At 52.7% G+C, this 20,136-nt stretch overlaps 1 protein-coding gene across 2 annotated transcripts in view; it reads left to right on the forward strand.

The window, feature by feature from the left end:
- The window catches only part of CSF1R (colony stimulating factor 1 receptor), a 33,396-nt gene that overhangs the window by 8,095 nt on the left and 5,165 nt on the right, over positions 1 to 20,136 (forward strand). For both annotated transcript variants that reach the window (XM_032250242.1, XM_032250243.1), the window contains exons 5-14: positions 564 to 723; positions 4,628 to 4,820; positions 7,846 to 7,961; positions 8,078 to 8,198; positions 8,317 to 8,507; positions 10,320 to 10,435; positions 16,976 to 17,102; positions 17,196 to 17,300; positions 18,100 to 18,210; positions 18,846 to 19,008. In XM_032250242.1, the coding sequence (XP_032106133.1) occupies positions 564 to 723; positions 4,628 to 4,820; positions 7,846 to 7,961; positions 8,078 to 8,198; positions 8,317 to 8,507; positions 10,320 to 10,435; positions 16,976 to 17,102; positions 17,196 to 17,300; positions 18,100 to 18,210; positions 18,846 to 19,008 (1,403 nt within the window). The remainder of the gene's footprint in view (positions 1 to 563; positions 724 to 4,627; positions 4,821 to 7,845; positions 7,962 to 8,077; positions 8,199 to 8,316; positions 8,508 to 10,319; positions 10,436 to 16,975; positions 17,103 to 17,195; positions 17,301 to 18,099; positions 18,211 to 18,845; positions 19,009 to 20,136) is intronic.

Raw genomic sequence — 20,136 nt, forward strand, 5'->3', positions numbered from 1 at the left:
GCTGTCTCAGCTGAAGGCACAGCTCAGACTCCAGAGAGGGGTGTGGACTCACCCAAGATCTCACTCCCAGTCAGTAGCTGACGCAGAACCAGGACTCAAGCTCGTGCTGCTGAACCTTGTTGGGGGGTTGGGGAGAGGAGGTGGTTCTCTGTCCCCTTGACACATGGCCTTTGCCCCAGCCTGTAGACAAAAGTCACAGGTGAGCTCACTTCTGATTTAGCAAGGGTTTCCTAGGCCACCTTTGAAGCCCAGGACTACAATGGCTATTTCAGAAAGATTCAGGGAGAGAGGGAGGAGTAGGAGGGAGGATTCCAGGAGGGAATCACACTGGGCTGCCTCTAAGAGGCCCTCCCTTCCTGCGCCTGCCGTGTTCCAGCCACAGCCCTAAGCAGCCACGTGCATGCATCTCTCCTTTGCTCCTCACTGTTAGTTCCATCTTACGAGTGAAGAAACAGGCCCAGAGGAAAGGCAGATAGGAATCCTTAAAGGCTGAGGATTGGAACCCAGATCTTTTTAATCCCTCAACTACCTTGGTATACTGCCTCCATTCCCTCTGGCTGCAGCTCACAATCCGTCAACGATCTGACTTTCATAACAACCGTTACCAAAAAGTCCTGACCCACAACCTCGATCAAGTGGACTTTCAACATGCCGGCAACTACTCCTGCGTGGCCCGCAATGTGCGGGGCAGCCGCTCCACCTCCATGTTCTTCTGGGTGGTAGGTAAGCATCAGGGTGGTGGCAGACGGTCGGTAGGGATCCTGCAGGAACGGGGACAGAAGGGGTTTCAGGAGGAAGCCAGTGTCAGGGAAGGAGACCTGCTAAGGACACCTCTGCTGGAGTTCCTTTATCCCAGGCCTGGCTAAGGAGCCGTGCTCCGGGGACTTTCCCTTACCCTTTCCTGGGACTCTCTCCCACTTTGGAGCTCTTACAGTGCATGGCTGCACCTTAGCACCATTTTTCACGTGTGTGTGTGTGTTTGGGGATTGAGGTCTAGCTCCCTACTGGACTTCCTTTGTTCAGTCTTTCATGCATTCCTTTATGAACACATGAAAAGACAGTGATCACCCAGTGATTATGAGGGAAGCACAAGGTGTCCTGGGAACACTGAGGGGTCCTCCAACCCAAGCCTGGAGAAGGTGGCCTCTAAACTAGGATGGGAAGAGGAAAGGTGGGTTAGCTGGGCAGCCGGGTGGAAAAGGAAGGGGAACAGTACTTCCGGCAGAGGGAGGAACATAGACAAGGCTCAAAGGCAGAGAGAGCATAGATCATTTGGAATACTGAAAGAACCTGACAGTAGCTGGGAGGTGGAATGGTGTGAGGAGTGGCCACAGGGGAGCAGAGAAAGAGGCAGAAGCAGAGGTCGGAGGTAAAGGTGTCTTAAGTTGAGTGAGGAACTGCATCTTAACCTGTTGGGAGATCATTGTAAAAAAGGAGAGTGATGGGCTCAGATTGCACAGAGGAGGCGCTGTGTGGTGGCCATGAGCACATACTCCCAGGCAGCGTTCCAGCCGGGCTCTGCCAAGGACTAAGCAGGTTGCTAACCTCCCTGTGTCTCAGTTTTTCTACCTGTAAAATGAAGATATTAACAGTAACTGCCTTCATGTATGTATGTATGTATGTATGTATGTATATATGGATGGATGGATGGATGGACGGATGATAGAGATGGATGGATGGGAGGATGGATGGATGGAAGAATGGATGGATGGATAAATGGATGGATATAGATGGATAGATGATAAAGATGGATAGATACATACATACATATATACATAAGTACTTAGAACAGGGTGTGACACAGATGAGGTGCTGTCCAAGTGTGCACTAGGAGGCAGCATCTGAGAAGGCTCAGCCTGGCACCGTGGGGGTTGGGTGGGAGTCTGGAGGCTGGAGAATAGGCTGGAGATGGCCAGTGGCAGGTAGAAGAGTCTGAGACGCAGGGATGAAGAAGAGAAGGGAGCGAAGGATGACCTCCAGGTCTCTGGCGATGGTGATTGGGTACAGGCTGTAGCAGTCTCAGACTCGGACCCTGAGGCAAGGCGGGAGTGCATCAGAGTGGGAGCGGGCTCTGAGTCATTTAGGTCTGGCCAGGCCTCAGGTGCTGAATGTTATGGGAGACGGAGGTGGGGGGATGAGAATCATGAGCATCACTGCCCCTAAAAGTGCGTGGCAGGCACTAGACTTGCCACAGAGTGTGAGCTCTGCTGCAGACCCCATTCTGCCCTGGGGGCTTTGGCAGGGTCAAGGGGAAGAAGAACAAAAGTACCTAGAGTTGTCCCTCAGTTACAGCTTCTAATCCTGTCTGCTTTCTAGTACAGGCATACAGCAGTCACTTAATACATGTTTATGTGCATTCACACTTTGAGCCAGACATCGTGCTAGATGCCGAGGATACAGCTGCAAATGGAACAGATACAACCCCTGACCTCATGAAGTCTGTGTTCTGGGAGTAGGCACGCAATAAGCCAAGTGAATTATTAAAACAAATTATGTAGCATTCGCAGCTTCAGAATAGCGTGGTCACCGAGGAAGTTCTCACTGGAAAGCTGATATTTGAGCAAAGACTTAAATTGCTGGAGGAGAAGGGAGCTCCATCCTGCGGCCGGGCTGTGCTTGTTCAGGAGGCAAGTTGACCAGTGTGGCTGAGGGGTGACAGCAAGAAAAAGAGTGGTCTCAGACCAGGTCAGAGAGCTAAAGAGGGGAGGTGGCAGATCCCACAGGGCCTTGGAGGCCACTGTAAAAACTTGGGCCTTTTCTCCTGAGAGAAATGGGGAGCTGTGGGAGGGTTTGAGCAGATGAGTGACATGGTGGGATTGGATGTAATACGAATTAACAGAGCTTTCTTGGGCTTTGTTGAGTACTGTCTTAGGGAGACAAGGATGGAAGCAGGAAGGTGAAGGAGGAGGCTGCCGCAGTGGTCCAGGCTGGAGCTGGTGGTGGATGGACTAGAGTGGTAATGGTGAAGGTGGCGGGAAGTTGTTGGGGTTTGGAAGGTTGAATGGACGAATGGATGAATAATAGACAGATGAATTGTTGGGAGAGCCAGAGCAAGAAGGAAAGAGCCTTGCCCCTGGAAACTCACAGACAAGTTGGAGAGAGAAGAAAGCTACCTTGTGGGAGAACCAGATGCATGAAGCAGTACAGATGTGGTGCCTAATGAGTGTGTAGTCTGGAAGGGCAACAAAAGTCCAGAGGAGTGAGAGGTTGCTGTGTCCCGGAGCAGTGAGAAGGACTCCCTCCTGGGGGTGAGTCTTAAAGGATAAAAAGGCCTCTATGAGAAAAAAGAGGAGGAGGATGGAATTCCTGGTGGAGGAAATGGCTTGAGCGAAACCTCCGAGGTTGGAATGACTATGATGTGTTCAGGGATGTTAGGAGACCCAGGTGGGTGGAGCGTAGAGAGTGTGAGAGTGTGTGGGGGGGGTGGGGGGGGAGGAAGAGGAGAGGTGACTGGATGAGCATAGTGAGACCTGATTTGACTGAAGAGAGCCTTGAATGCCAAGCTGAATAATGGAGGCAATGGAAAGCCATGGGGGTCTTTGGAGTAGACATATGTCAGGGCAGAAGGGTGAATTTCAGATTTTTAGACAGAATAAATTAAGGAGAAGAGCTCTTAGAAATCATCTAGTTCAGGGCTTGTTGCTGAGCCCTGAGGTTTTAAGAAGGTATGTCAAGGGCTACCATGACAGGCAGAGAGAGGCTGAGTGAACTGAGGTTCTTGCCATAATTCCTTTGCCTGAGATTCAACAAGAGCAGCTGGATTTCAATCTGTGCAAAATTTCATTAGGAGAAACTAGGCAGGACTCTTTCAGATACAAGTAACAGACACTAACTCAAACTGACCTAATTAAAAGAGGATTTTTTTTTTTTTTTTTTGCCTTATAGCTAAAAAGCTCATGGACATCAGCATCAGGAACAGTTGGATCCAGGTGTTCAGCTGATGCTGGAAAGAATCTATGGCTCCCCAACTGTCAGTTCTGCTTTTTCTTTTTGAGCCTAGTCTGCAGGAAGGCTTTCCCCTTGTAGCAGTCTGACTACCCACCTTGTAATATCTGACGTAGCGACCCCAATGAAATGAGGGCTCCTCTTTCCCAGAGCCCTAACAAAAATCATGGAATGGAGTGTTATAGACTCATGGTAACCCAAACCAATTACTGGGCCAGAGAGAACAGAGTACCCTCATTGGCTGGCCTGGGTTACATGCCTACTCCAGAGCTATATATAGAAGCCGTATTGACTGACTTATGACCAGTAAAGGGGAAATGGATGATGGCATATGAAGAGTGTGTGTGTGTGTGTATTTTTTCTTGCTGCCAAAAAGTTTTCAAAAAGTTGGAAAATCACAGATATATTCAATCTCTTCATTACACAAATAAGGAGACAGAGGCACAAATGGGGATAGGAATTTGCCCAGGTTCTCCTAGGGTCTCAGTGAGGAAAGTTTTGGTCCAGGGATTCTGAAGGGGGTGGTAAGAAGAGGGGTGTCAGAGAGTCTTGGGTGGTGGTGGGGACTGTGTACCTGTGACATAGCTGCTCAGGGACTGGATCCATTGGTGGATGACAAAACGGACAAATAAACCAGGACATCTCCCCACTAATGCCAGATGCTTGTCTTTCTGCTTTCTAGAGAGTGCCTACTTGAACCTGAGCTCTGAGCAGAACCTCATCCAGGAGGTGACCGTGGGTGAGGGGCTCGACCTCAAAGTCATGGTGGAGGCCTACCCAGGCCTGCAAGGTTTTAACTGGACCTACCTGGGACCCTTTTCTGACCACCAGCCTGAGCCCAAGCTTGCTAATGTCACCACCAACAGCACATACAGGTACCACCTGTCAGCTCCCATCTGCACAGCCCTACAGCCTGGGGGATGCTTCAGCAAGAATCAGGACACTTGGCTCATGTCCCAACCTTGCTGTATGACCTTGAGCAAGTCCCAGTCCCTTTCTGGGTTTCACTTTCCCTGACTTCATGGAATCCCAATATTAGTCATGTGTGTTTGAGATTTGGATGAAATTGGCTTACCCCTCCATCCTACGTCTTTGTGATAGTCAAGGCTCCACTCAAGAATTCTACCATTTCTTGGAAGTGTGCATTCTCATGGTCCCTCAAGAACTCTGTCTCATTAATTTTCCTCTCTTGGGGCCAATCTAAATGCAGAAAACAACCCCACTCATAGACACACTCCTGATAATGACTGCACAAGTTATCTAGCACATACAAAGGCTTGGAGGGAGGGGAAGAGGGAATTAACATCACACAATTGCAGATACATGAAATGTTCTGTAAAGGATTGCGGTCACCCAGTCCCAAGGATTTCTCACTGGCTGATCGTCTCTGTAAGCTCAAACTCTTCCCATGAAGTGCAATTTATAATAACTCCACACCTCCTCTGCTTCCATCTCTCCACTACCGTGATCCTCTGTATTCCACATGCACATTTTAGAAATTTTTCCAGTCCCCTGATGAACTGTGTTCTTGGGGTCTTTCCCATCCAAAGTGGCTTAAGCAGCTATATTCTAAGCAAGAAAGCTTTGTCCCTGAGAGGAACAGTCACACCAGGTATACCAGGTATTAAAATAATCGTTTCTTTCTTTTCTTTTCTTCTTTTTTTTTTTTTTTTTTGAGACGAAGTTTTGCTCTTGTTGCCCAGGGTGAGTGCAATGGTGCGATCTCGGCTCACTGCAACCTCTGCCTCCTGGGTTCGTCTCAGCCTCCCAAGTAGCTGGGATTAAAGACACCCACCACCATACCCAGCTAATTTTTTTTTTTTTTAAGTAGAGATGGGGTCTCACCATGTTGGTCAGGCTGGTCTTAAACTACTGACCTCAGGTGATCCACCAGCCTTGGCTTTCCAAAGCGCTGGGATTACAGACCCGAGCACTGCGCCTGGCCTAAAATAGTCTATTCTTACCCCGCCCTCTCAGAATGAGACAGTACAGCCTGATCAAGGGCAGCAGAAACATGGCGTGCCTGCCACACACACTCATCCATTTTTCTGCCGCTCTCCTGCAGAGTCTAGATGTGGCCTCAGAGTTCTCCTCAACACAGGCCCCAGGCAGTACTTCCGGCATAGCTGGCTCGTGAGATAATCTGTTTGTCATCCCTGTGTTGACCCCTTAGACAACTCCAAAACTCTTTGGGATTCTCATTCTAGCTCTAGAAGCCCAAACCTCATTGATTTCCAGAATCCTGCCTGTCAATTGTCAGAAGCAACAAGGATGTTTTCTTGTCCTCATCTTCCTCCTCTCAGTTCACTTCTGGTCCTTTCTGGCCAGGATCTCTGTCTTCCTCTCATTGAAAGCCAAATTTCTGAATCTGGAATCTGTAGGCCCTTTGGAGGGGGCTGGTCCATGGATGTGTTTCCGGGGTCCATACGCCACAGAGACATTGAGTAAAGGAACATGAGATCCATCCCCTAAAACAGTAGTCTGGGCACATTCAGCACAAGGCAGACAAGCCCAGACACCAAACAGCTACAGAATTTTAGTTCATGTGATGGGTATGTTCATAATGGTGACTTTCAATCATCCAAAAAAGTCACAATCTTTTTAGTTAAAGGGGTGGAAGTTATCTTAAGAAGTGACATGGGCAGAGGGCTTCTCTCTGCCAGGGTCTGGCGGGATGAGACTGCTCTTTGAATACCATGGATTTTAGTCTAGTAACAGTTGCAGGCATTTCCCAAGCAAGAACTGGTAATCTAGGCCGGGCGCGGTGGCTCAAGCCTGTAATCCCAGCACTTTGGGAGGCCGAGGCGGGTGGATCACGAGGTCAAGAGATCGAGACCATCCTGGTCAACATGGTGAAACCCCGTCTCTACCAAAAAAAAATACAAAACATTAGCTGGGCATGGTGGTGCGTGCCTGTAATCCCAGCTACTCAGGAGGCTGAGGCAGGAGAATTGCCTGAACCCAGGAGGCGGAGGTTGCGGTGAGCCGAGATCGCGCCATTGCACTCCAGCCTGGGTAACAAGAGCGAAACTCTGTCTCAAAAAAAAAAAAAAAAAAGAGCTGGTAATCTGCTATCATTTTAAAAATTTTATTTATTTTGACAGTGAACTGGGGGACTTTTAAAAAAACGTATTTATTACCTAAACAACACATGCTGATTATGGACAAATTGCAAAACAGAGATTAAAGGAAAAATAAAAAATTTCCCAGAATCGGCCAAGGATAACTTTTGTTGTTGGCATTCGCTCCTGGGCATTTTCTGTAACGAAGAGCACCATTAAATTGAGTGCCCACAATGAGTCAGATTCTGTGTCAAGCACCCAAATACATGTCCCTTTAATCCTAGGCCAAGTCTGTGACTTAGTAACCATCAGTATCACTCTCACAGCTAAGGAAGTGCGGGATCCAGAGAGGTTAAGTACTTGTCTGAGGTCACACAGCCAAGACACAGCAGTACCACGACTGGAACCCCGATCTCTGCAGCAACACAGCTGAGAACCCAGGGCCCTGCATCCTGCCTCTTACCTCTTTCTCTGTCCCCCTTGGCAAGGTTGGCACTTCAGGGATTTTCAGTAGGGAGTGCAGCTTTTGTGAAAGATGAGTGATGGCCGTCAAAGTAGGAGACCTGCGACAGGGCTCGCAGAACCTTAAAGACGTCACCTCTATTAAACCTCAGGAAAAAAAACACTTTCATATAAGAAAACCAAGAAAGGAAATAGGATTGGTGATTTTTGCATATCTCAGTGGCACCCTGCCTGAGGACCTGGCTGAGCCAAGGTCATGGGGCCCTGGATATTTTACCAAAAATAAACCCATTTAAGGCAGTTGTCTGACTGTGCAATCCTGACAGGGGCCATACCAGGCTGGGGCTCACCAAGACTGCCCGCTTCTCTTCTGCAGGCACACCTTCACCCTCTCTCTGCCTCGCCTGAAGCCCTCTGAGGCTGGCCGCTACTCCTTCCTGGCCAGAAACCCGGGAGGCTGGAGAGCGCTGACGTTTGAGCTCACCCTTCGATGTAAGTGCTGGGGCGGAGCACGGCCTGGGCTGGAGGCCTGGGACTGCCTGGAGGCACTGGGAGTTTGGGGGCTCAGAGGGAGAGTGTGACTTGGGGACTCCTCCTTTCCTCCTCAGACCCCCCAGAGGTAAGCGTCACATGGACCTTCATCAATGGCTCTGGCACCCTTTTGTGTGGCGCCTCTGGGTACCCCCAGCCCAACGTGACATGGTTGCAGTGCAGTGGCCACACTGATAGGCAAGTGGCTCCACTCATCTCCCTCTCCTGGGCTCAGGGGCTGGGTACCCCCGTGAGTGGGAGGGACAGGCTGGTGCTGGGAACTCTGAAGCTCTGAGCCACAGTCTGCTCTTCCCAGGTGTGACGAGGCCCAAGTGCTGCAGGTCTGGGATGACCCACACCCTGAGGTCCTGAGCCAGGAGCCCTTCCACAAGGTGACCGTGCAGAGCCTGCTCACCGTTGGGGCCTTAGAGCACAACCGGACCTATGAGTGCAGGGCCCACAACAGCGTGGGGAGTGGCTCCTGGACCTTCATACCCATCACTGCAGGTGAGTGGGAGCTCTGCACACCACCCCTGCTCCTGTAGGTGGAGACTGGAGGCGGTCCTGGAAACTGGCCCACCACCCTGCTGAGGGAGCCGAGGTCAGATCCCAGCAATACCAAGGAGCACCTCTCTGGGCCAGTCCAAGTCCCTCCCGCCCATCAGGTCTCCCAAAGCAGTAAGACTGGGTGGTCTGAAAGAAAGCCTGGAGCAACCGGCCCCCACTCTTATCCCTGCACTCTAACTCATGCATTGTTCACAAGTATGTGCAGGCATTATGTACCATGTGCTGGCACGTGCCCGATGCAGGGAAGCAGTGCCCCTACAGAGCTTAGAGTCTGATAAGGGAGGGAGGCAGGCAATGAGCAAGGAAGCGAGGTCCATCCCCAGCTCAGGGCCAGCTCCCGCCCGTCTTCTCCATGTCTCCCCGGTTGACTACCCTCCTGCTCCAGATACAGTCTGTCCATCTGGGGTTGCTGGGCAAGAGGCTGCCCCGGGGAATGACGGTCACCCTGTGCACAGCACAGGCTGCCGCTCTGTTTTACACAAAGGCTCCTTACCAGCTGGTCTTGTGATTCTCAGAGGCCTACAGCATCCTCAGCTTTTGACCACCAGGCTGCAGCACCCACTGTGTGTCAGATCCTGGCCTCTGCCTGGCTCAGAGGTGGTCACTCGTGTCCCCAGCTGCTGGCCTTGTAGCAACTGCTCCCAGGGTCCAACTGCGTGCAGTGCCTGTGGCCACTCTGGGTCTCACTGCTGGAGGTTGTATATTGTAATAAAGCCAACATTTTGTTGAAGGCTTCTGCTGTGCCAGGCACTGTGTTAAGCTCTTTACAGGGATTATCTTGATTAACTCCTACAAACCTAGAAAATAACTATAATTTTCCCTAAGCTCAATGTCACACACCTCCTAAAAAGTCCCTCCAAAACACAGTGGACCCTGGTAGCAGTTGCTCCAAGGCCAGCAGCTGGGGACACGAGTGACCACCTCTGAGCCAGGCAGAGGCCAGGATCTGACACACAGTGGGTGCTGCAGCCTGGTAGTCAAAAGCTGAGGATGCTGTAGGCCTCTGAGAATCACAGGACCAGCTGGTAAGGAGCCTTTGTGTAAAACAGAGCATTAGGCTGTGCTGTGCACAGGGCCGGGCGTCATTCCCTAGGGCATGGTCGCAGAGATGAAATTTGCAGACCAAAGTTATTGATCTGAGCAAGGAAGTAGAAATTACGTCCTCCAAAACACATCATGAGAACTGGGATTATAGACCCAGGGAAGAGGAGACCCAGGGGCCATGGGCCTGGCCTGCAGACCCTCAGAAGGGCTGTGTGATTCCAAAGGGCACGTGGAGGAGCTGCAGGGGAAATGCAGGCGAGGGAGGCTGCAGGGTGACCTCCAGCAGGTCTTTCTGACCGAGCTTCCTGGAAGTGCAGTGCACACTCATCGCCTCCCATCACTGGGGGTGTGCGTGTAAGCAACGGCCGGGCACCAGGCCAGGCTGCCGCAGAGAGATTTCTTGCACTAGCAGAGGGCGAGACCACATGACCCCAGAGGCCCCGACCCCAGCCACAGGAGGCTGTGACTGTGGACAGGTTTGGGGCTGGGCGTGAGCAGAGCTGGAGAGGCTGTCCTCTCGGCCTGCCTCCCTCTGCGGGAGGGTCTGCGGGAGAGGCCCCGGAGGCTTCCAGTGGGGGATGCTTCATTCAGTCAACAAGCATTATTGATCACGCACTGTGTTCGGGGCCATGTGCAGGCCTTATCTCAGTTGGGGAGGAGGCTTGAAGGTGCCCCTGCCTGCTCACTCCTTTGCTTCGTGCCTTCCAGGAGCCCACATGCTTCCCCCAGATGAGCTCCTCTTCACACCGGTGGTGGTCGCCTGCATGTCCCTCATGGCCTTGCTGCTGCTGCTGCTCCTGCTGCTATTGTACAAGTACAAGCAGGTGAGCCGGAGCGGAGCGGGGCGGGGCGGCCAGGCACCTGAGCGAGCCAGACAGGGACGGTACCCCCAGGCCACAAGGACTCACCCTCCTCCTCAGTCAGTCAGCCTGCTAACAGCTCTTTAGTGGGTGCCTGCTGTATACCAACATGAGCCGGCTGCTGGGTGGCCTCTGAGGCTCTGCCCTCATAGGGCTTACTATCAAGTGTGAGAGATGGATGCTAATCAGATAGCCATGAAAGCAAAGGCACACCTGTAATACCAGCCACTCAGGAGGCCAAGGCAGGAGGATTGCTTGAGGCCAGGAGTTAGAGACCAGCCTGTGTGATACAGCCAGGCCCCAGCTCAAAAACCCAAACAAAAAAACAGCCATGAAAGCAAGGGTACGGGTTATAGAGAACGGCATTCCGGGGCAGCGTGGACCTGACCAGGGGGTCTCCGCCCAGGGGGTCCCGGCACCCAGCAGGGGGCAGAGGAGATGGGCACACAGGGGTGGTGTCCCCAGGGCTAGGCCTGAGCCCTGCCTCAGTAGCACGTGGCCTAGTGAGGACAAGGACCTGTGACCATCACCATCCTCTTCATCATTCATGTTACTGTCCTGTGAGTCAAAGCCGCCATTTAGTACGTGTTGCACGTTAAGCACGCGTCCTGTCACTGCACGCCGAGTACGTGATAGTGATTTGAGGGGCGTTTTTCTGTAGCATGTCACCTACATCATCTCATTTAATGTCCTCAGCAACCATTATATGTAGCTAGTATTATTAGCCCATTTTACAGAGTTGTGAACTGAGGTTCTGAGAGGCTGGGACAGTTGCTCTTATCAACAGCTGGTCAAAGGCAGAGTCTGGTTTTTAACCCTGAGGGGGGACTCACTCTGAAGCATGTCCCAATCATTTGGTGAAATGCTGATTCATCTTATTTTACCCTCACAAGAAGCTGGAGGCAGGGAATACGTTTTTATTTTACCCATCAGGAAACTGAGGCTCAGCAAGGTTAAAAAACCCCCCAGGCGGCCGAGGGATATGGTTGGCACTGGGCCCCAGGGGCTTCTGTCCCCAGAGCCCAAGGCCTCCACCACCTGCCTGCCCACACAAAGACCATGTGCGATGTGATCAGAAGCTGACAGGACCAGGCCGGAGGACTGTGGGAGGTCAGAGGTGGAAGGACTTTTCAGGCTGGTGCATAAGGGAGACTGCCTGGAGGAGGTGGCCTGGCATTTGTGGGACAGGCCTTGGAGGACGGGGGATGTAGCAGGGGAGATGAGATTCAGGGAAAGGGTATCTCTGGGGAGTGTGCAGAGGGGAAGGCGAGGGGAAGACCAGGGTGAGGCTGGGGGTCTGAAGGGTTGGACCCCATCCTGTAGGTCCAAGGTTGTCCATGGGTTTGAACAAGGGAGTGGTGTGATCAAGGGCTGAGATCCATCTTGTGTCCCCTTGGCTGCCTGCCTCCTCTTCCCCACAGCCCCTTGGGGCTTTTGTGAGAAGAGGGTTTGAAGTGGGGAGGGTGGAAGGGATGTTGGGGAGCCCCAGGAGCACATGGATTGGGCTCTCTGCTCCTGCCAGCACCCAGCATGAGAAGGCTGCTCTGAGGGCAGCCCTGGTCAAGGCCGCAGGATCTAGGTCCAGCTCTGACACTGTTTTGCCATGTAACCTCAGCTGACTCGCTGTCCTCGCTGGGCCTCAGTTTCCCCTCTGATACCATGGGTCTGAGGACTCTTTAACAGCCCCTCCTCCTCTGACATGCCAAGAGCCTCCTGATGGTCTAGTTAAGAGCCAGAGGCTTGGACTTCAGTGAATCTGTCCAAATCCTACGTCTGTGGCTACGGGATGATGGGAAAGTTGTCGTCTCTAAGTCTCTTCTCCATTTGTAAAATGGGATTGTTAACAGGCGGTTGTGAGTATTCCGTGCCACAGTGCACACAGACGACTCACCAGGGTGCTGGAGGCAGACAGTTTCCGTGATGGGAGCTGCATGCTCTTGTCCCAGGAGGAAGTTGGCTGGGGAACCAGAGTTAGCTCATGCATCTTGGGATGGCAGAAGGAGGGGGAGGCCTGAGGTTGGGCATCATCTCCTTGACTACGCGCCCACAGCAGTTGTTTGGCCCAGCCCACCCACCTCCAGGGAAAGGACCTTACTCACTCTCGTGGCCACCCGTGCCTTCTCTGAGCAGCTCCAATTTTTGCAATGTTCTTCCCTACATGGAACTGAAAACTGCCTCATGGCCCCTGGGTCTCCTCTTCCCTGGATCTATAATCACAGCTCTTATGATGTGTTTTGGAGGACATAATTTCCACTTCCTTGCTCAGATCAATAACTTCGGTCTGCAAATTTCACCTCTGTGACAGTGAAATTTGTCGCAGAGCTGCCAGGACAGCTGTGCAGAGATTCCAGAGAAGGGCCTAGGGCCCCCTGCAGCCCTTTCTGCCTTGGGCTGACCAGCCCCTTTGGCTGTGTCTTGGAACACTGTGCCCCCTCTCCACAGGACCATTTTTGGAACACGTACTCCCAGTCACTTCTATGCTTCTTGTCCAGGAAATTCAGCTGTCCCCCGAGCCCATGCAAGGCCGTGAGAAGAAGACTTGTAGCCTCAGTTACCCTCCTCTTATATACCCATTCGCAGACCCTTTAGCTCTAGGCTGAGGTGTCCACCCCTGGGACTAGACTTTGAGGGGTCAAGGTGGTCATGCCCCTGCCTCAGCGCCTGCCCTCCCTTCCTCCTCTGCCTTACCCCATGGGGTTCGCAGCCTTGCCCTTTCACCAGGGACTCAGCCTGGCCTCTCCTCATTGCCCAGGCCTGGGGAAAGAAGTGGCTTGTCTGTGGGGAGGGTTTGTTCTGCCTCGGGGCTGAGTCATCACCTTTCTGTCCTCCAGAGTGACCACAAAGAGGGCTGAGGGGGAAGAGAAAAGGGCAGGAGTCAGCAGGCTCCCCTGGAGAAGGAGGCGCACAAAGGAATGGATGAGGCGGTGCGGAAGGGAGGGAACGGAGGCCACTGGAGAGATGGCAATTCTGGGTGCTGGAACTGAGCTCTGAGGAGGAGCAGGAGGGTCTCCAAAGATTCTATTGGGAAGTGTTCAGATCTCCACCTTCCTGGGACAGAGAGCATCCGTTCACCCAGAACCAGCAGGCCTAGACTGGGGTTTGGGGTGGGACTTGGATGTCTCCATGCCCCCTTTGGTGGGGAGGGGGAGGATGGACGGAAGGGAGGAAGTCCGGGTGGGCCTGGGGCTTAGGCCCATTGCGAGGAATCAATGGGGTGACGCGCTTTGATCGTCTAGCCCAGCGCCCCGCTCCCAGGAAGAGCTCAGGAAGAACTCACAGCTATCATGACAACTACCTCCACACTTCTCAGGAAGCCTGGCCCATCCCTACCTGTTGACCTCTCACTCATGGCTTTTCCTCAGAGGACAGGCCGCCTCGGGGTAAACATCCATGACCCTTGTCCAGGAACGGCACGGGTGCCTTGGGAGGTTTACAGGCCCAGCAGGGGCACGGGAGGGTTCCTGAGGCCGGCGGAAGGCACCTTGGTCCACTTCCAGGAATAGGAGCCTAGGATTCAGAGATCTGAGAATCCAAGCAAACCTCTTCCTCGTCGATCCCCTCCCTTTCAGCAGTGCTCCCTGCCCAGCTGGGGGCAGGGAGGGGGCTGACTCAGCCCAGCTGCGGAGGGACAGAGGAAGGAGAAATGGTGAGAAGGAAAAACGGTCTTGGCCATAGAGGCTCCTAGAGATGGAAGTAGCTGGGAGAGGTCAAAGACTCCCCTCCTCGCCCTGCTGCTGTCTTTTGGGCTGGGAAAGCACCCACGGGCAGGATTTGGATCCTCAGAGGCTCGGAGCGTTCTCTCCATGTCACATTTCAGACTCTCCCCCAAGCTCTAGCACACGCTGAAGTTCACCTGTAGTCCACCTCCTGAATCAGATCCCGGAAGTGAGTCCCTCCTGATTTCTAATTGCAGTCTTTTCTCCCTAACTACCAGCCAGAAGTTCTTCGTGATGGTTAGCTGGAATCTTCCTCCCTGTCTCTCTAAGAATGTCAATGTTTTAGTTTTGATTCGGGGGTAGATGTGCAGGTTTGTTGCGTGGGTATGCTTCGTGACGCTGAGCTCTGGGATGTGGATCCCGTCACCCAGTACTGAGCATAGCACCCACAGTTTGTCAACCCTCATCCCCTCCCCCCACCCAGTAGCCCCTGTTATCTGTTGGTGCCATCTTTATGTCCCTGTGTACTCAGTGTTTAGCTCCCACTTATAAGTGAGAACACGAGGTATGTGGTTTTCTCTTCCTGTGTTAATTCGCTTAGGATAATGGCCTCCAGCTGCGCCATGTTGCTGCAAAGGACATGACTGGAATCTTTTCTCTCAACCGGGCAGCTACAGGCCAGCCTCCTCCCTGGCACCGGTCCACACTTCCTTTAACTTTGTAGCTCAGGTGCCCAGGGAAGGGGCCCAGCTGCAAGTGCAGCCACGCCGCTCCCCTCCCCAAGGTCTGACCAGAAAGAGTTACGCTGCTGACCCAGGGCCTCAGTGTCTTCCACTGCCCCAGCCCAGCTTCTACATCCCCCCTCAACTTGGTCTTTCATCAGCATTTCTCATGGGCAACGCTTGGCATGATGCCCCCTTCCAACAGCTGCCCCCGGGCAAGAAACAGGGGAAGCTGCTCCTCCTCCCCACATCCCAGCACTGAGCCTCCCCTGGCTGGTTGGTAACAGCATGGAGAGCCTAAGGAAGGAAACAGGTCTTTCCAAAAGTCCTGGCCTTCCAAAAGCTCACTGTCTAGTGGGCACGGTCTCTCTCTCTCTCAACAAGGTAAAGTCAAGGCTGGGTGCGATGGCTTACGCCTGCAGTCCCAACACTTTGAGAGGCCAAGCTAGAAGGGTTGCTTGAGTCCAGGAGTTTGAGCCTAGGGAGCTGAGATTGCACCACTGCACTCCAGCAAGGGTGGAGGAGCAAGACCCTGTCTCAAAAACAAAAAGTAAAGTCAGATGGTGACTCACCTGTGTCAAACCTTCAGGGCCTCTCACTGCCCGGCCAGGCGTGGTAGCTCACGCCTGTAATCCCAGCACTTCGAGAGGCCGAGGCAGGCAAACTGCTTGAGTTCAGGAGTTCAAGACCAGGCTGGGCCATGATAAAACTCCAGCTCTACAAAAAATACAAAAATTTGCCAGGTGTGGTGGCACACGCTTGTAGTCCTGGCTACTTGGGAGGCTGAGTTGGGAGGATTGCTTGAACCTGGAGGGTCGAGGCTGCAGTGAGCCAAGACTGCACCACTGCACGCCAGCCTGGGAGACAGAGATCCTGTCTCAAAAAAAAAAAAAAAAAAAAAAAAATCCCAGAAGGGAACCCACTCACCTTATAGCCCTCAAAGCCTTCCTGCTTCTGGAACCTCCCCCAACTTCCCTCAAGCCATGATGGGTGCCTTCCTGTAGCTCAAACCTGCCAGGATCATTCCCATGTCAAGGCTACACGGATGCTATTTGCATGCCCTGTTCCTGGAAAATTCTTCCTCTGACGGTCGCATGGCAGGCTCTTCAGGGGCCTTCCCTGACTTTTCTTACTTTATTTGCTTCATAGCACCACTCACAAACTTCCTACATATACATTTATTTGAGTTTAACGCTTCTCTCAGCCACTAGAACGCAAACTCCATGGAGAGGCAGGGACTTTGTCCTGTTCAACTCCAAATCAACCGTGCCTGACACAAATAGATGCTCAAGAAAATATCTGGATGGGACTATTATAATTCAGCCTTAAAAAGGAAGGGAATTCGGACCCATGCTGCAACACCAATGAACCTCGAAGGCATTATGCTAGGTGAAATAAGACAACCCCAATAGACAGACACATGCTGTGTGAGTCCACTGAGCTGCAGCAGCTAGAGCGGTGCGATTCATAGAGACAGAAGGTGGAATCATGGTTGCCACAGTCCGGAGGAGGAGGAGGAAGGAATGGAGAGTTCTTTAATGGGAACAGTTTCAGTTTTGCAAGATGAAAAGAACTCTGGAAATTGATTGCACAACAATGTAAAATGTAACTTACGTAATACTACTCAGCCATATACTTAAAAATGGCTGAGATGTTAAGTTTTATGTTATATCTATTTTACCACAATTAAAAAAGTATACTTGGATGGGAGGGTGGATGGGTGGGTGGATGGACAGACGGACGGACAGATGGATGGACAGACAGACGGATGGATGGATGAAGAGATGGACAGATCACGTTCCATCCTCCCTCCTGGCTGAGGAATTACCAGATTATCAGAGATATCAAGGCCCTCAGAGATTGTTCTGTCCAAGTTCTTCAATACACAAATAGAGAAACTGAGGCTTTGAGAAGGTAAGGTCACAAAGAAGGCAGAGTCAAGCAGGAACATGCTCTCAGTGCCATGTTCATGAGAAGATATGACTTCTCTCAGCCCATAGCAGGCCTTGCCCTGCCTTCTCCCACTGGGTGCCTCAGGACTGCCCACACCCCTGCTCTTGGGGATCAGAGACGAGGTCTACAAGCTGCCAGCCCCAGCTGCCATGTGCTTCCTCCTCCTCCTGCAGAAGCCCAAGTACCAGGTCCGCTGGAGGATCATTGAGAGCTATCAGGGTAACAGTTACACTTTCATCGACCCCACGCAGCTGCCTTACAATGAGAAGTGGGAGTTCCCCCGAAACAACCTGCAGTTTGGTGAGATGGCAGCACACCTTCCTATCACGGGGCCTGTGGGGGTTGCGGGGAGCCCGTGGGCCCTTGGACCTAAGGAACCTGTGTGCATGGCAGGTAATATCCTCGGAGCCGGTGCCTTTGGGAAGGTGGTGGAGGCCTTGGCCTTTGGTCTGGGCGAGGAAGATGCGGTGGTGAAGGTGGCCGTGAAGATGCTGAAGTGTGAGTGAGGAGGGGGGACGAGGGAAGGGGTGGGAGGTGGTAGATGCTGGGGGTAGGCTGGCCCTGGTGTCACAAGAGGCATTGCCCACATTTCAGCCTGTTGAAGCCTGGGGGACAGAGCTAAGAGGCAAGGACTTGGCTTTTCTTGTGAGCTCCAGGCACCTCTGACTCCTGGCTCCAAGAAGGTCTAGGTTGAGCAGGCACAGTGGCTCATACCTGTAATCTCAGCGCTTTGGGAGGCCGAGGTGGGTAGATCTCCTGAGTTTGGGAGTTCGAGACCAGCCTGACCAACATGGAGAAATCCCATCTCTACTAAAAATAGAAAAATTAGCCGGGTGTGATGGTGCATACCTGTAATCCCAGCTACTTGGGAGGCTGAGGCAGGAGAATTGCTTGAACTTGGGAGGTGGAGGTTGCGGTGAGCCAGGATCACGCCATTGCACTCCAGCCTGGGTAACAAGGGCAAAACTCCGTCTCAAAAAAGAAAAAAAAAAGGTGTTGGTCACCCTTTAGGTGTCAAGGGGCTTCTGATTGAGCTCCAAAATGGCTGGGGGTACAGAGAGGCCACCTAGGGGCATGGCCTGGCCACAGTTTGGCTTCCTGTCACTCAAAGACCAGCTCAGTGACAGGCCCATCCCTCTTCTCTCCCATCTGTGTGTCTGCGTTTTTCCTTCTTCTTTTGGCCTCTCTGGGTCTTGGGGTACCCCCTGCTTGCTCCCATGGGTCTCTGCATTTGGACCCCATGTATCTGTGTGGTGCTATGTCCCCTGTCTGTGGAACCTGTGGTCCTTTCTCCCAGCCACGGCCCACACGGATGAGAAGGAGGCCCTCATGTCCGAGCTGAAGATCATGAGCCACCTGGGCCAGCACAAGAACATCGTGAACCTTCTGGGAGCCTGCACCCATGGAGGTAAGGGCCTTGGTGTGCATGGGGCCAAGGTCTTGGGGCCTATGGGGAATATGAGGGCCCCAGGGCCACCTTGCTCCATCTTCCCCTTCTCAGGATCCTGTTGCTCTAAGTGCCAGGGGGATCCTGGTCTCAGCATTCCTTAAACTCCTGGCCCCATCTCCTGGACTAGTCAGGAGCTGCACGGGCAGCTTGAGGCATAGAGACTGATAGGTAGCATTGGAGCCCCTGGAGAAGGAGATGAATGTGAGAGCTCCTGGGCCCCTGCTTGAACGCCTACTTCTTAAGCCTCCATTCAACAATGCTTCGACACTCTCCCCATTGCCAACAAAGGTGCCCCGGGCTTTGTTGGGACTCTGAGTGCCCCACATCCTCTTCACCAAGAGCAGCTCTGACCTGCATTGAGCTGCCATAGTTTTCCTTTAAAGAAATAATTCTTGGGCTAAATTTTTGTTTAAGGTTGTCTGTTTTAAACAGATGGAATGACTGAGGCACAGGGAAAATTGCTCACAGAGCTCGGGTTAGAACTCGGCTGTGCCAGGTCCTGGTCCAGTGACCTCACTGCCCCAGACCCATGCTCCTGTTTGCGAAAGGGAGCTCTCAGCACCTGCCTCACCCCACATGCTTGGCTGCTCTAGGCCCTCTACTGGTCATCACAGAGTACTGTTGCTATGGCGACCTGCTCAACTTTCTGCGAAAGAAGACTGAAGCCATGCTGGGACCCAGCCTGAGCCCTGGCCAGGGCCCTGAGGGAGGTACCGACTATAAGAACATCCCCCTGGAGAAGAAACGTGTCCACAGGTAGCCCCTGGCAAAGGACAGCAGAAATGCCAGGTCTGGGAGGTGGGACCCAAGTCTGTCTTGAAAGCCAGCTCAGGATGGGGTGGCTGTGTGGCCCTCGACTGCCACCTGTGCCATGGGAAGTAGCCACCACAGGTTTTATGGGCACCTCTGTCTCTCTACTCCCTTCATTCAACAAATATTTGAGCACCTACCATGTTGTGGGAGGGTAGAGGGCAAAGACAAGCAGCTTATGGTCTGGTAGAGACGTGTCAATGAAATCACCCAGTGTGTGTAAAAGATCAGCCAAGATCTGTGCCTGGAGCCCTAGTCAGAGATGGGCAGATGTGGCCAGGCGCAGTGGCTCACGCCTATAATCCCAGCACTTAAGGACGCAGAGGCGGACGGATCACTTGAGGTTGGGAGTTTGAGACCAGCCTGACCAACATGGAGAATTCCCATCTCTACTAAAAATACAAAATGAGCCAGGCATGGTGGCACATGCCTGTAATCCCAGCTACTTGGGAGGCTGAGACAGAAGAATCACTTGAACCCGGGAGGCAGAGGTTGTGGTGAGCTGAAATCACACCATTGCACTTCAGCCTGGGTGACAAGAGCAAAACTCGGTCTCAAAAAAGAGAGAAGGAGATAGGCAGATGTGGGGAGACGTCACCCGTTTCTCCCATAGCCTGTGCTGACGATGCTGCAGAGAACCTGTTCCACTTGAGTCGCCAACACCAGTGTTCCACATTGCCATGGGGGAGTGGGGACAGGATGTGTGAATCGTTGGGTAAGAAGAGACAACACAGCGTGACTGTGGCCAGGTCCCCGGCCCACTTGGACCTGTTTCCCCAGCCAAGCTGTCAAGAGTGTTGAACCTCTCAGGGTCTTTCCAGTTCTGTTGTTTTGTGGCGCTGTGACTCCTGGAAGCCATCCAGAACAGAGCCATCCGATGGACAGAGCCACATGGGGAACCAAAGAGAGGAAGTGGAAAGATTCGTGTCACACATGAGTCAGGGGCAGAGGCAGAGTGTGGACTAGAATCCTGCCCTCTTGACTTCCAGTCCAGCGTTCACACAAACCACACTACTGTCCTGGAGGTCTCTGTCTCAGGGGCTTGTGGGGCCAGGGCAGGATCAGAATGAGAAG

The sequence above is a fragment of the Sapajus apella genome, unplaced genomic scaffold, assembly GCF_009761245.1.
Source record: "Sapajus apella isolate SASKATOON/1434 unplaced genomic scaffold, GSC_monkey_1.0 scaffold71, whole genome shotgun sequence".
Lineage (NCBI taxonomy): Eukaryota > Metazoa > Chordata > Mammalia > Primates > Cebidae > Sapajus > Sapajus apella.